Below are 14339 nucleotides of genomic sequence, written 5' to 3'. Positions count from 1 at the left end.
GAGATCACAAGTAGGCAGAGAGGCAGGCAGAGAGGCAGGCAGAGAGAGAGGGAGAAGCAGGTTCCTTGCCTAGCAGAGAGCCTAATGTGGGGCTCGATCCCAGGACCCTGAGATCATGACTTGAGCCAAAGACAGAGACTTAACTCACTGAGCCACCAGGCGCCCAGCACAAATATTTCTGAGTTCAGATCCAACCTCATGCCACAATTTTGTATAATATAACGTGTTCCCTTTTGAGGGTCTGACATGGCACTCTGAAATAAAACTTTCCAAACTATCATCAGGGTGGAAGGTAATGACATTTTATTTTCTTTAACAGGAACTTGTGATTATCCTAATTATCCTAACTTGTCTGCAAATTTTAATTTCACTTCCTCTCTCCATGCTCAACTATAATGTGAATGACAAGGATATTCACTGGGTAAGTGCAGTTCTTGGAAGAATGAAGATGATTTCAACTATTTCATTAAATGACGTTGGCAGTGCCTTTTTTTTTTAAGATTTTTATTTATTTATTTGAGAGAGAGAGTGAGAGAGAGAGTGAGCATGAGAGTGGAGAAGCTCAGAGGGACAAGCAGACTCCCCATGGAGCTGGGAGCCCGATGCGGGACTCGATCCTGGGACTCCAGGATCATGACCTGAGCCGAAGGCAGTCGCTTAACCAACTGAGCCACCCAGGCGCCCCGCCTTATTTTTTTTTTAACCTTTGGTAAAATGAACAAAAATAAAACTATAAATGATTCTATGGATGACCTGAGAGTTACTAGCTGTGTGTTGAGCACACTTGGAAAACACAGTGTATAGTCCTCTAGTCCGTATAGAAATTCTCACCCATGGGTATATATCCAAGAATTTTAACATCCACTCATCCATACCTCCATCCTTCCATCACCCATTAATTGACTATATGAACTATACTCTTTAGTGTTATGAATACACAAAGTATCTATCCTAATAACAAAATCAAGGTATAATTAATTTAAAACCTGAAGGAGATAAAGTACATTATTACGGGTGTATACAATTGAAAATACAATATGCTAAGAAACACAAATATAGCTAGAATTTTATGTTTTATTATCACATGTAACAAATATGGGTAATACAGAATTAGTAGCATATTTTCCCCAACCTCATCACCTACTTCTTTTGTGTGTTGAAATTATTGCCACAGCTTTGTGTCAGTTAGAGTTAATTCAAACAAAATGGAAAGGTTTATGGCATCAAAACTCCCCTCATTTCAAGTATGTGACATTTATCATAAGCATTGGATTCCATCATTCAAAGGTCTGGTTAAGCAAGTCTGAATTCCTCAGGGCAGTCTGTCAGGAAAGGAAGACCATGGGTGGGATGGACCCATCCATGGGCATGGCAAAAGGTGTCACCCGTGCTTAGAATTTCTTCTCTTCCACCTTTTGTAGTAAACAAGAAGAAACAGGGGCTTTGTCTTCAATGCTTTGTAAATCTCCTCGGTTTATTATCCAAGTTTACCATTTACTAGTTATGCTTTCCACATAACTGTCAGAGAACATTCTCTTAAACTTCTGCTGCTGCACCACAAGACTGTCTCTCCAGTTTCCAGTAATGTGTTCCTCACTTCTTTCTGAGCCACACTGATAGTCTTTATTTCGAAAAACAAACATTTGAGGTATTTTAGGCTTTCTTTATACTGTTCCTCAAAGTTTTGTTCCTCAAAGTTTTGTTATTGAAAATTTTTCTCCTCAAAATTTTCCTCAAACTTGCTTCATCCTACTGCCTAATTCCAAAGCCACTCCTGTAAGCTAGGTATTTGTTTACAAATCCTAGATATACTTACAGTAATAATATTGTATTGTTCCCCCATTTCCAGTACCAAAATACATAATAATTTTGTGTTGTTGCCTGAAAAATTGGATTATATTATTCTTTTTTTTAATATTTTTATTTATTTATTTGTCAGACAGAGATCACAAGCAGGCAGAAAGGCAGGCAGAGAGAGAGGAGGGGAAGCAGGCTCCCTGCTGAGCAGAGAGCCTGATGTGGGGCTCGAACTCAGGACCCTAGAATCATGACCTGAGCTGAAAGCAGAGGCTTTAACCCACTGAGCCACCCAGGCACCCCGGATTATATTATTCTTAATGGCTTATTTTATAGACTTTACAGATTATTCTTTGGCCTTTTTTTTTTTAACAGATTTCTATATTGTTTCGCCGGAAAACACCTTCTGAAAGTATTTACGAAGAAGTGTTCCCACAAGCTTCAATCAATCGAGAACTTCAATGTAAGAAAGAAACAACTTCACCTTATCCTGCAGATACTAGCAAACAAACATGAGGCTGCACTTTTGTATTCTGGAACCACAGTAATAGCAAGAAGCTCATACTGGGGCCACTAAGGTAGAAATACACACATGTGAGGCTACAACTGTGTGGGTCAGAGTCATAAAGATAGCAACTGGCATTTATAATAATAAGAATTTGGTTGTCACCACCTTTTTTTGTTGTTGTTTATTTATTATGGTTGGATGTCATCACAGGCTGATTCCAAATATACACTATTATACACTATTAAAAAACTTAACCTAGAAATATTGATGGCTTAATACATCAGAAGTTCATTTACTTCCTATTTTACATGTTCATTATTATTTGGCTATTTACTTTAGACCCACACCAATATGGGTTCTAGCAAATAGAATAATATCTCAAAAAGTCTTTTTTTTTTTTTTTTAATTTTGCCAAGGTAGGGAAAGAAAAAGTTATAAATCAGACCTTTGGCAATTAGATACTTTGGTCTGGAAAAAGCATGTGTCACTTTTTGCCACAGCCCATTAAACAGTCGTCTTCCCAGCACTATATGGGAGACAGGAAATGTAGGGTGATGTAAAGTTCTGAAGTTTAATATTTGATGAAAACAATGAAGGAAACGTAGAGTTTCCTGAACTAATTGTGAAAATACTTTGCGTGTTTGGTCCCTCACTTTTACACTCTGTGGCTTTGGGTCTGTATCTTCTTTATCTCTCAAATGGACTAACTTGAGCTGATTCAGTTTAGACTGGGATATCCATCGAAGAAAATAGTAAATATAGTCAAAAATACTTTTGACTATATGAAATACTATAAGTTATAGTATTTAATTAATTTAGTGTTAGGTTAATTAACTATACTGCATCACTCTAAGTACATCAAGCTTTTCTGATGGTATTTTACATAAATAAGCTCATATATAAAAGCTTGTGTTGTTTAATTGGCCTGCTGACAAAGTGTTACCCCATTCCTCCTGAATAAAAGAACCAAAAGTCTTAAAAGTCCAGTAAAATTAATACTATGTCTCATGAGATCAAACAATTCCATTTCTCTTCTACACAATACAATAGCCACTAGACACATATGGCAATTTAAGTTTAAACTATTTAAAATTTAAAAAAAAATCTCAAGTCTATTTTCTTAGTTTTAGTAAACATATTCTAAGTGCTCAATGGTAACTTGTGGCTGGTCCAAAATATTTGAGGAGAAAGATGGAGAAAACTAAGAAGAAAGATGGACAAATATACTATTATATTTGGAGACCTCAATGCTTCTTCTACAGTAACTAATATACCAACCAGTCAGAGAAGCAGTAAGGGTATGGACCTGAGCAGCAGTATCAATCAGGTTGATCTAACTGACAGTTACAGACTTTTCCATCCAACAACAGCACATTTCTCTCAAAATTACAAGGAATGTTTACCAGTTGGTTACTTCATGTGTTGAAACACAACTCAACAATTTAAAAGAATATAAATGTTCCCAGATAATAACAGAATTGTGGTAAGTAGAAATTCAAAATATTTTAAAATTAAACAACATACTTCGAAATAGTCCACAGGGTCACAGAATAGTTTTTAAAATGTGTAAAAATTGTGAGGTTTCTTTTGGAATAGAAAAAAAAGGTGGGGGTGAGCCTGGCAGTGGGTATTAAGGAGGGCACGTATTGCATAGAGCACTGGGTGTGGTGCATAAACAACAAATCTTGGAACAGTGAAAAAATAAAATAAAATTACAAAAAATTTGTGGGGTTTCTTTTACCCTTTTTTTTTTTAGCACTTCTTGTGATTTTTTTCCAAAGCCAGATGTAACATATAATATCTGTATAATATCTGATTCTATCTGTAGCAGATAGAAACTTTCATAAAAGTATATGAACATGATGCTATAGACTGGGTGTCTGTGTCCTCCCCATCCCAAATTCATATGTTGAAACTCTAATCCCCAACATGATGGTTTTTGGAGTTGGGGGCCTTAGTGAGGGAATGAGGTAAAATGGGGGATCTGTCATGATGGAATTAGTGCCTTATAAGAAAACACACAATGGATCTTGCTTCCTCTCTTTGCTCTCTACTATTGGAACATACAATCAGAAAATGGCTATCTGGAAGCCAGGAAAAAACCTGACCATGCTGGTATCCTGATCTCAGACATCCAGCCTCAAGTACTGTGAGAAATAAATGTGTTTAAACTATGCAATCTATACTATTTTTTATAGCAGCTCAACTAAGACACATGAGTTAGTAGATATACATATATTTCTTTGCTCTGTTAGCTGAGATAACCTAAAAGAAATGACATCCCAATAGCAACAATCATACCTAGAGCCCAGATCTGGATTTCTGATACCATTCTCCACTAAAAAGAAACAGGGCTGTCTGATGAAATGGTTGATTTCCAAGACTGGAGCAGGAACTACATAAGATAACCCTGAGAATATGGTAGTGGCATAAAACAAGGAAATGCTTAAAATGAGACCCAAAGATGGGGTACACCTAAGGGACTCAGGAGCCACTGTGATGAAAACAGAAGCAATTTGAGCAATAAAATAAAGTAGTATTTGATTATAACCCAAAGTATATGTATGTATTCATGAATTCATACAAATGAATCATTGAATGCACAAGGAAGTGGGATAAAATGGACAAAATCTCAATGCAGAATATCTAATAACTTATGTAGTTACTGACATTCAAAGCAGTAGGTCATAACTCTTGTCTCCTTGAGTCTGGGCTGCACACAGTGGCTGAATGTATCCTTCCAAAGAATACAGAATAAAATTCAGGAAAAAGCTAACTTTAGGTGGAAAAAACTGAAAAACTGTACTCAGATGATTAAAGTCAACATCAACAGTGTGAGTCATGTTGATAGTATGTACCCTTGATTGGATATAAGAATGATATTTTGTGGGGCACCTGGGTGGCTCAGTGGGTTAAGCTGCTGCCTTCAGCTCAGGTCATGATCTCAGGGTCCTGGGATTGAGTCCCGCATCGGGCTCTCTGGTCAGCAGGGAGCCTGCTTCCCTCTCTCTCTCTGCCTGCCTCTCTGTCTACTTGTGATCTCTCTCTGTCAAATAAATAAATAAAATCTTTTTTAAAAAAAATATATCTTGCTTTTGAGTTTTTCCTCCCCAAAACTCAAAACTCTAGTGTAATCCTGAGAAAAATATCAGACAAACTCCAGTTAAGGGACCTTCTACAAAACACTTGGCCAGTATTCCAGAGAACTCTGAAGGCTATTGAAAACAAAGTCTCATGAATAGCCACAGCCAAGAGGAGCCTAAGGAAATATGACAACTAATAAATGTGGTGTCCTGGGTGGGATCTTAGAACAGGAAAAGGGCACTGGCTAAAAACTAAAGAAATCTGAACAATAATAATGCTTAAGGTAATGATAATGTATCATTAATTTAATGATAATGTATCAATATGGTTCATTCTATATTAATATAAGAAGTCAACTGACTTGGGATGTATGGGAACTCTCTTTACTATCTTATTGATTTTTTTTTTTAATCTAAAGCTGCTGGAACCAGAAAAGACCTCGAATAGCCAGAGGAATGTTGAAAAAGAAAGCCAAAGTTGGTGGCATCACAATTCCAGACTTCAAGCTCTATTACAAAACTGTCATCATCAAGACAGTATGGTATTGGTACAAAAACAGACACATAGATCAATGGAATAGAATAGAAAGCCCAGAAATAGACCCTCAACTCTATGGTCAACTAATCTTTGACAAAGCAGGAAAGAATGTCCAATGGAAAAAAGACAGTCTCTTCAACAAATGGTGGTAGGAAAATTGGACAGCCACATGCAGAAAAATGAAACTGGGCCATTTCCTTACACCACACATGAAAATAGGCTCAAAATGGATGAAGGACCTCAATGTGAGAAAGGAATCCATCAAAATCCTTGAGGAGAGGGGCATCTAGGTGGCTCAGTGGGTTAAAGCCTCTGCCTTCAGCTCAGGTCATGATGCCAGGGTCCTGGGATCGAGCCCCGCATCGGGCTCTCTGCTCAGCAGGGAGCCTGCTTCCTCCTCTCTCTGACTGCCTCCTGCCTACTTGTAATCTCTGTTGGTCAAATAAATAAATAAAATTTAAAAATATATATTAAAAAAAAATCCTTGAGGAGAGGCGGCAACCTCTTCGACCTCAGCCACAGCAGATGTTTCTTCTTCCTAGAAAAATCGCCAAAGGCAAGGGAAGCAAGGGCAAAAATGAACTACTGAGACTTCATCAAGATTAAAAGCTTTTGCCCAGCAAAGGAAACAGTAAACAAAACCAAAAGACAACTGACAGAATGGGAGAAGATATTTGCAAACAACATATCAGATAAAGGGCTAGTACCCAAAATCTACAAAGAGCTTAGCAAACTCAACACCCAAAGAACAAATAATCCAATCAAGAAATGGGCAGAAGACTTGAACAGACATTTCTGCAAAGAAGACATCCAGATGGCCAACAGACACATGAAAAAGTGCTCCATATCACTTGGCATCAGGGAAATACAAATCAAAACCAAAATGAGATACCACCTCACACCAGTCCAACTTACACCAGTTAGAATGACCAAAATTAGCAAGACAGGAAACAACATGTGTTGGAGAGGATGTGGAGAAAGGCTAACTCTCTTACACTGTTGGTGGGAATGCAAGTTGGTGCAGCCTCTTTCGAGAACAGTGTGGAGATTCCTCAAGAAATTAAAAATAGAACTTCCCTATGACCCTGCCATTGCACTCCTGGGTATTTACCCCAAAGATACAGATGTAGTGAAAAGAAGGGCCATCTGTACCCCAATGTTCATAGCAGCAATGGCCATGGTCGCCAAGCTATGGAAAGAACCAAGATGCCCTTCAACGGATGAATGGATAAGGAAGATGTGGTCCATATACTCTATGGAGTATTATGCCTCCATCAGAAAGGACGAATACCCAACTTTTGTAGCAGCATGGACGGGACTGGAAGAGATTATGCTGAGTGAAATAAGTCAAGCAGAGAGAGTCAATTATCATATGGTTTCACTTATTTGTGGAGCATAACAAATAGCATGGAGGACAAGGGGTGTTAGAGAGGAGAAGGGAGTTGGGGTAAATTGGAAGGAGAGGTGAATCATGAGAGACTATGGACTCTGAAAAACAGTCTGAGGGTTTTGAAGGGGCGGGGGGTGGGAGGTTGGGGGAGCCAGGTGGTGGGTATTCTAGAGGGTCCGGATTGCATGGAGCACTGGGTGTGGTGCAAAAATAATGAATACTGTTATGCTGAAAATAAATAAATTTAATTTAAAAAAAATAATAAAAATAAAAAATAAAAAGCCCCTAAAAAAATAAAAGTTACTAAAAATTAAAAAAAACAAGTTATCATGAGAAATGATAGTGTGCCTCCCTGCCATATGGCTGATTATGGGATGATGTGGGAGGATGGGTTCCAAAAACTACAATTAGCATCAATAGAGTGAAAAATGTATTTTATTTGGTTTTGTAATAATTATGTTCCCATGCACAAATGTGACTGCTTTCCGGCAGGCAGGTTATTAATGACCTAGTGATACTCAATGAATAATTTTTCTAAAAGCAGGAACTATCCTGTTAAAACTCCAGGTCCTCATAAATATGTTCATAAGGGGCCATTACCGAGGGCACCTTGTCATTGTTTGGCTGAATAACCACCACCTGTGGAGATAGAAAAATATATAGTGTTATTCACATACTCTTCCAGCTAGAGGGATTCAATTCTTTTCTGTATCCTGGGACCTGAGAGTTCAATATCCCTTTTTCAGGGCCTTATACCCCCACTAGATAAAAATCAATATCCATCAAGATCTATGAGACTCCCAGAAACATCTGCCATAGGTCTATCTCTGTGTTCTGTTGTCTCTTCCAATTTCAGGAAGAGGTCACATAGACAACAATCTTTCCTGCACTCTTCTTCTTTATCCTTCTCATTGGTTCAGAAAGAAGAGACACAATGAGAGAAACAGGAACACACAATGAGAGAAACGTGAACACTCCCTCAGGTCCTGAACGCTTACCTGTGTGACAAAGCAGGTCACCTTGCACCCAAACACAGAGAGAGAAATAGTGATGCTGACTTCCAGCAGGGAGAGGACTAGTAGCCCAATCTCAAGTGCCCTCTAAAAAGAAGCCGTTTCCACGAGGGGAGAGAAGAGGAAAAAGAAAAGGAATATGATTAATAGATGAATACTTCCTTTGGCCCTGGATTCTCTGATTCCAATCTGACTCATTCTCCATTAAAGAAAAAGGTAACGTTCTGTCCCATAACAAACCAAAGGAAGAAAAATTGAAAAGAAAATCCTAAAATGGCTGAGAGGAGTCTGCTCTAGACCTTCATAAATGCAGGGCAAATTTAGATTAAATCAGACTTGTCTCTTTAGTTGTCTTGGCTTAGAAATTCTCTCTGCTGCCCAATTCAAGCTATTTTCCTTATAATAACTCCCTGTGTGAATTTCTACTTTTTTCTCATCTAAAGAGAGACTCCAAGACTATGAAAGTGATATCATTGTTCTTTCCTTACACCACATACACCCCCGAGACTCTGAGCATCTTGGCTTGGAGGCCCTGACTCTCCCTGCCCCACCCGCATATAACACAGAACTTCCTGAGCCAGCTCCAAACTCAAACCTGGAGGCCTTAAAGAAAGATCCTCATGTTCAATCTTCTAACATCACTGTGTTCAGTGAAGAATGCAAGAAAAAAATCCTTGTAAGTCCCAGCCAAAAAGGGGCTGAAATTTCTCCCCATGAGATCAAAGTCCCAGATCTTACTACTTGTGGCAATAAGCCAGGATCAACTGAGAGACAATCATTTCAGACTAATGTATATTTAGATAATAGAAAGATAACTTCAGAAAATAAAATCAGCTCAGAAACACTTACAAGAATAAGACAACTTTTTTCCAATTCATGTACCACAGTCAGTCCTACTGTTGACAAGATTATCCCTACTCCCCCAACCACAGCACTGAGTATGTTCACTCCCAGGCTGCCTTTGATCTGGAAGAGAATAATCAATGTCGCCTACGTCCTTCTGTTCCATGCTCTTCCTCCCTTTGGGAAACACAAAAACATTCACTTATTTTGAAGGGGTTGAAGACATATTCTCAAATAATTTTCCTAAGTCTAAGAAGGATGGGCTGAAGCTTTGGATTCTGTATTCACAAATGAATCCTAGGGATGGAATATCAGACAATAGGGCTGAAAAAGTAAGTCAAACCTTAGTTTCCTCATGGAAGAATTTGCCATGAACCCCACAGAGCCCAGATAATTCAGAGAATTGGAAATTATTTCCTTTGTCTTGAGATAGAGCACTTCTGATTCTGCTCGTTACTTCGGGCCCAGGGAAATACTTACCAGGTTTAATGTCATGTTTCTTCCAGCAGCAATAGACACAGCTCCAGACACAAAGAACTAAAAATGGAAGAATCTACTCAACCTGGTGAGCGTGCACTTGTACTTCCCCCAAACCAAAGTTCAACAGAACCCCCAAGCATTTAGGTCACATGTTTTGCTCTAAGATGTAAAAGCCCAGATCAAGTCATTGGTTTTTGAAAGAGAAGGCTGGAAGAAATATTCCCAGAATTCTACCACTGAGGAAGTTGAGATATTCCAACATACTCACAAATAAGGATCCCCATATAAGATATCCTGAGCTCATGGTTGGGGAATAACACCAATGGGAAAAGTCAGAAGAATGAAAACGCAGACCTATAGCAAATAGGCACACTTTCATCAAACCAATCAGGATCTGAGCCACCTGGGGAATGAAAAAGAAGATGCTCAGAGTAGGAAGCACACAGGTTTCTAAGAAGATGGTTTTGTGGTCTTTACACAAAGCTATTTCCCATCCCCTGGTTTTGAAAAGGCTCCAAGGATGAAACCCCTAGGAGTCCATGGCCTTTTCTCAAGTTCAAAGTTGTTTAGAAAGGTTTTATGATAACTTTCTTTTTCCCTTCTCACTAGATAAATGCATTTTCCTTTCAGATTACAGGACCTCTGATTTTTGAAAAATCTATTTCCTGCCACAGTGAGGTTTACAGAGGTCAGTTTATGACAGAGTTAATCATACCTCAGGAGCCACAAAGGACAACTGTTCTCCTCTCTGGAAATGGCTATCTTCCCAAATACCATGTTTGGAGGTCAAGCTCACTTACCCCCAGTACTTGAGGCTCCCCCTTCAGGAAGGTCTTCAGATTGTCTGTTTGGTCTAGTTGGATGAAGTTTTTCTGTGGAGGATTCGGGCCAAACCATGCAGTTGCTCCTTCTGGTGTATTAACACAATCTTTAGTCCTGTGAATGTAAATATTTTACAGAGAACAGATTCATTCTTCAACCCCTTTCTTGTAGACATGAAAAATGTGCTTTGGAAGAATGGTATCATGAGGCAGTTTAGCATGATGGTAAATGAAATTGCCTGAGTTATAATTCCAGTCACACACTGTGTAAACATGGGTATATCTTTGTTACCATTTCCATGCCTTAGTTTTTAAAATTATAAAAACTGAAGTGGGAGGGCCTGAGTGGCTTAGTTTGTTGAGCATCCCACTCCTGGTTCCAGCTCAAGTCATGATCTCAGGGTCAGGAGATGGAGCTCTATGTCTGACTCCATGCTTAGTGCAGAATCTGCTTGAGATTCTCTCCCTCTCCCCCTCCCCCCACTCTCTCTCTCTTTCTGTAAAATAAAGTAAAAAACTCTTTTAATAAATAGCAAAATTACAAAAGGGGGTGCTTGTGGTACTCACCTCCTGTTGCTTGTCATATGCCTGCATGATTTCAACAGCTTTGTACATATAAAACTTGGAACTAAGTGCTTGGTATAATCGAAATATTAATAGATAATACATCATTATTATTTTTATTGTATTATTATTAAAATTTAATATGACAAATATGCATGAATAATGCATGAAGAATTTATATCTTATAGAGAAAAAATGATGGAAAAAGAACAAATCATTCTAGGAAGTCCTGTAAGAGCCATGTGTTATGGCTCTGGTTCACAAGAGTATTATCCATTCATTCATTCATTCAGTCAACAAATATTGATTAAATGTCTACTATGTGCTAGGCTCTGTTATAAGTTTTGTTGCTAGGAATATAGCAATGTACAAAACACGCACAATTCCTGTCAACTGGAAGCCTACAATACAGTAAAAGAAAATAAATTTTTAATTTATTTTTTTTCATTTATTTATTTTCAGCATAACAGTATCATTATTTTTTCACCACACCCAGTGCTCCATGCAATCCATGCCCTCTATAATACCCACCACCTGGTACCCCGACTTCCCACCCCCCTGCCACTTCAAACCCCTCAGATTGTTTTTCAGAGTCCATAATTAATATCATGAATTCATAAGTGCATGAGAGTAGAAACTACATAAAATGAGAACCTTCAGTTTCCTTGTAAGAGAACTTAGTTTTCAATGGATTCTATCACTTCTTCAATGTCAGTCAGCATTTCTGTGTTTGGACCAAATGAGAATTCAATTTCTCTAGCAAATTTACCTCTGTTAATGTTGTCCTACACCATAAGCATAGTGATGATTTATTAAAAGCTCTGATGTGCCAGGCCAACTCAAAATTCTTTTCAGAGATCTCTTTAATTGTTGTATACCACCCTTGTGTATAGATTTGTTGCATCGACAGCTTTTCTTCTTTACCCTTCCCTGCATTCACACCAGTGCCACATGACACACCGCTGCCCCTGTTAAAAGATGGAATATATTTCCTTTCCTCCTCAATTTTGATTTCAGCCTTGTGACTCACTTTGGCCAATGGGATTTAAGAAAATGTTTTAAAAGCATAGACTCTTGAGCTCATGTCATGGCTGAGAAAATATAGCTGGGCCACCTTGGTTGAGGATAAAAGATACCAGAAATGAGAAAAGCTGTAGCATTCATCCCAGCTGAAGTCATCCCTAACCAGATAGCAATTATTGACCCTCATACGTGTGAATGGTCCCAGGGAATTTCAGAAGGGCCATGCACACCCATGTGCAGACTTGTCAGCCTATGCATGTTTATTGCTTGAAGCCATTACCTTTCAGGGGGTTATTTGTTATGCATCATTACTGTGGCAAAAAATCACTGACACACCCTTGTTCATTTTGCCTGATATGTCCTGCCTGATATGCTTTGGTTGTAATGTGACCTATAATAAGTCTGGTTTGTCTATATTTCCTAGTTTCTGTCTCATTTTTTTTTAATTTTTTATTTTTTATAAACATATATTTTTATCCCCAGGGGTACAAGTCTGTGAATCACCAGGTTTACACACTTCACAGCACTCACCAAAGCACATACCCTCCCCAATGTCCATAATCCCACCCCCTTCTCCCAAACCCCCTCCCCCCAGCAACCCTCAGTTTGTTTTGTGAGATTAAGAGTCACTTATGGTTTGTCTCCCTCCCAATCCCATCTTGTTTCATTTTTTATTCCTTTTTCTTTAAAGATTTTTTATTTTTTTTATTTTTTTTATTTTTTATTTTATTTTTTATTTTTGTTTATTTGACACAGAGAGAGAGATCACAAGTAAGCACAGAGGCAAGCAGAGAGGAGGAAGATGGCTCCTTGCTGAGCAGAGAGTGCAATGCAAGGCTCGATCCCAGGACCCTGAGATCATGACCTGAGCCAAAGGCAGAGGCTTAACCCACTGAGCCACCCAGATGCCCCTCATTCTTTATTCCTAAGGGGAAAACAGGTGGTCATTCTTGCATATTTGCCCACACAGAGATAATTACAAATGGACTCAAATAATAACATCACTACTTTTGTCTGGGAAAAACAACACTGACAGAACTATGACAACCATCTGCTCGTGATCAGGATCCAGGTCTAAGCAAAACATCCTGAAGATAAAACCTAAACTTGTGACCTTAGGTGACATTGGGTCTCAGATAATTCTGTGTGTGTTTGAGACACATAGATATGGGACAATGCCAAAAAATGTTTGTATATAATTTTATATGTCTCAAGAAAGAGTAATATTTCTTTCCCTTTCTTTTTTTTTTTTTTTAAGTAAACTCCAACTCCAGCATGGATTGCCACAGGGCTTGAACTCACTACCCTGAAATCAAGACCTGATCTTAGATCAAGAGTCAGATACTTAACTGAGTGAGTCCCCCAGGCACCCTGAAAGAGTATTTCTATCATAAGACAGGAAACAAAGAAGGGACCAGAAAATTTTCCTTACATGATCAAGTTCCATAGTTTCCTTCTCAAATCAGGTCAAGAATGAAACCAAGGTGTGTTGAGCTGCTTTCTGTGTTTGAATATACACAACAGGGCCATTTCCAAGAAAAGAGTTCTGTATCGGATACCTTTAGCCAGCCACTTCTTCCCTCTCCTTTCCTTCAATTTCTTTGGCTCACATTCCATATATTCTGGAAGTTAGTTAATGTCTTCCCATTGAAATAAATGTTGAAGGGGGCACAATTCCACAGCTTGAACATTTAGTCCCATGCAGATGAGAACCCATCCTTCAAAAGCAGGCTAACTCATCCTAAATTTCATTCTCACCTCAGCCTTTACTAGACACATTTGATCCATGTTCCTACACATCACCCGCCAATAGCTCAACCCAGAGCTCTTCCTAGAAGCTGAGAATAGAAAAGGAAATCTTCCTACCTTTGCATCCCTTTAGAACTGCACCAAATGGTAGGTGAGAGCTCCTTCTCACCATCATTCATGTCCACCGAAGAGTCTGACCTGATCTGAAGAGTAGTGGGACAATCACTTTCAGCTATGCGTAGTCACCATGACTTCCTGTGGGTCATCCTACCCTGCCTACCACAGGGCAGCTGCAAGTGAAACTTCAATGAGTAAACTACCACTCGCATGAGATAGGGAAGCCAAGGACCCAATAACAGAAACTTGCTTTTAGATCTTGGTTGCACTTCCAGGCTGTACTCATAAGTACGGTATTTAAGTCTTTTCATATCAAAACCTCAGTCACATGAGGACAAGTCATTCTCACTTTTATCCCAAAGACCAAACAGCAGCTAAGAATAAATTTGAATTTCTACAAGTTAACATTTTGT

At 38.7% G+C, this 14339-nt stretch overlaps 2 protein-coding genes across 5 annotated transcripts in view; one reads left to right on the top strand and one right to left on the bottom strand.

Annotated features, from left to right (window-relative positions):
- Window positions 1-3286, top strand: part of LOC309840444 (high affinity immunoglobulin epsilon receptor subunit beta-like) — a 10843-nt gene extending 7557 nt beyond the window's left edge. For 2 of the 3 annotated variants that reach the window (XM_082682516.1, XM_082682518.1), the window contains exons 6-7: window positions 320-421; window positions 2173-3286. In XM_082682516.1, the coding sequence (XP_082538642.1) occupies window positions 320-421; window positions 2173-2313 (243 nt within the window). In that variant the 3' untranslated portion in view covers window positions 2314-3286. The remainder of the gene's footprint in view (window positions 1-319; window positions 422-2172) is intronic. The other variant, XM_082682517.1, reaches the window with a different exon arrangement.
- A 4447-nt stretch (window positions 3287-7733) lies between these two features.
- Window positions 7734-14101, bottom strand: LOC309841451 (membrane-spanning 4-domains subfamily A member 4A-like). 2 transcript variants are annotated; one of them, XM_082684402.1, is made up of 7 exons: window positions 13927-14101; window positions 10453-10588; window positions 9921-10055; window positions 9653-9709; window positions 9179-9295; window positions 8315-8416; window positions 7734-7955 (listed from the first exon to the last, which is right to left on the bottom strand). In XM_082684402.1, exons 1-7 carry the CDS (start codon window positions 13986-13988, stop codon window positions 7872-7874), a joined length of 693 nt encoding a protein of 230 aa, XP_082540528.1. In that variant the 5' UTR covers window positions 13989-14101; the 3' UTR covers window positions 7734-7871. The 2 variants fall into 2 exon arrangements, with proteins under 2 accessions (XP_082540528.1, XP_082540529.1); XM_082684403.1 differs by lacking the exon at window positions 9179-9295.
- Between the last annotated feature and the right edge of the window lie 238 nt (window positions 14102-14339).

The sequence above is a fragment of the Mustela nivalis genome (assembly GCF_964662115.1).
Source record: "Mustela nivalis genome assembly, chromosome: 9".
NCBI lineage: Eukaryota > Metazoa > Chordata > Mammalia > Carnivora > Mustelidae > Mustela > Mustela nivalis.
Note: the sequence above shows the minus strand (reverse complement) of the source record. Positions and strands in the feature narration are given on the sequence as shown.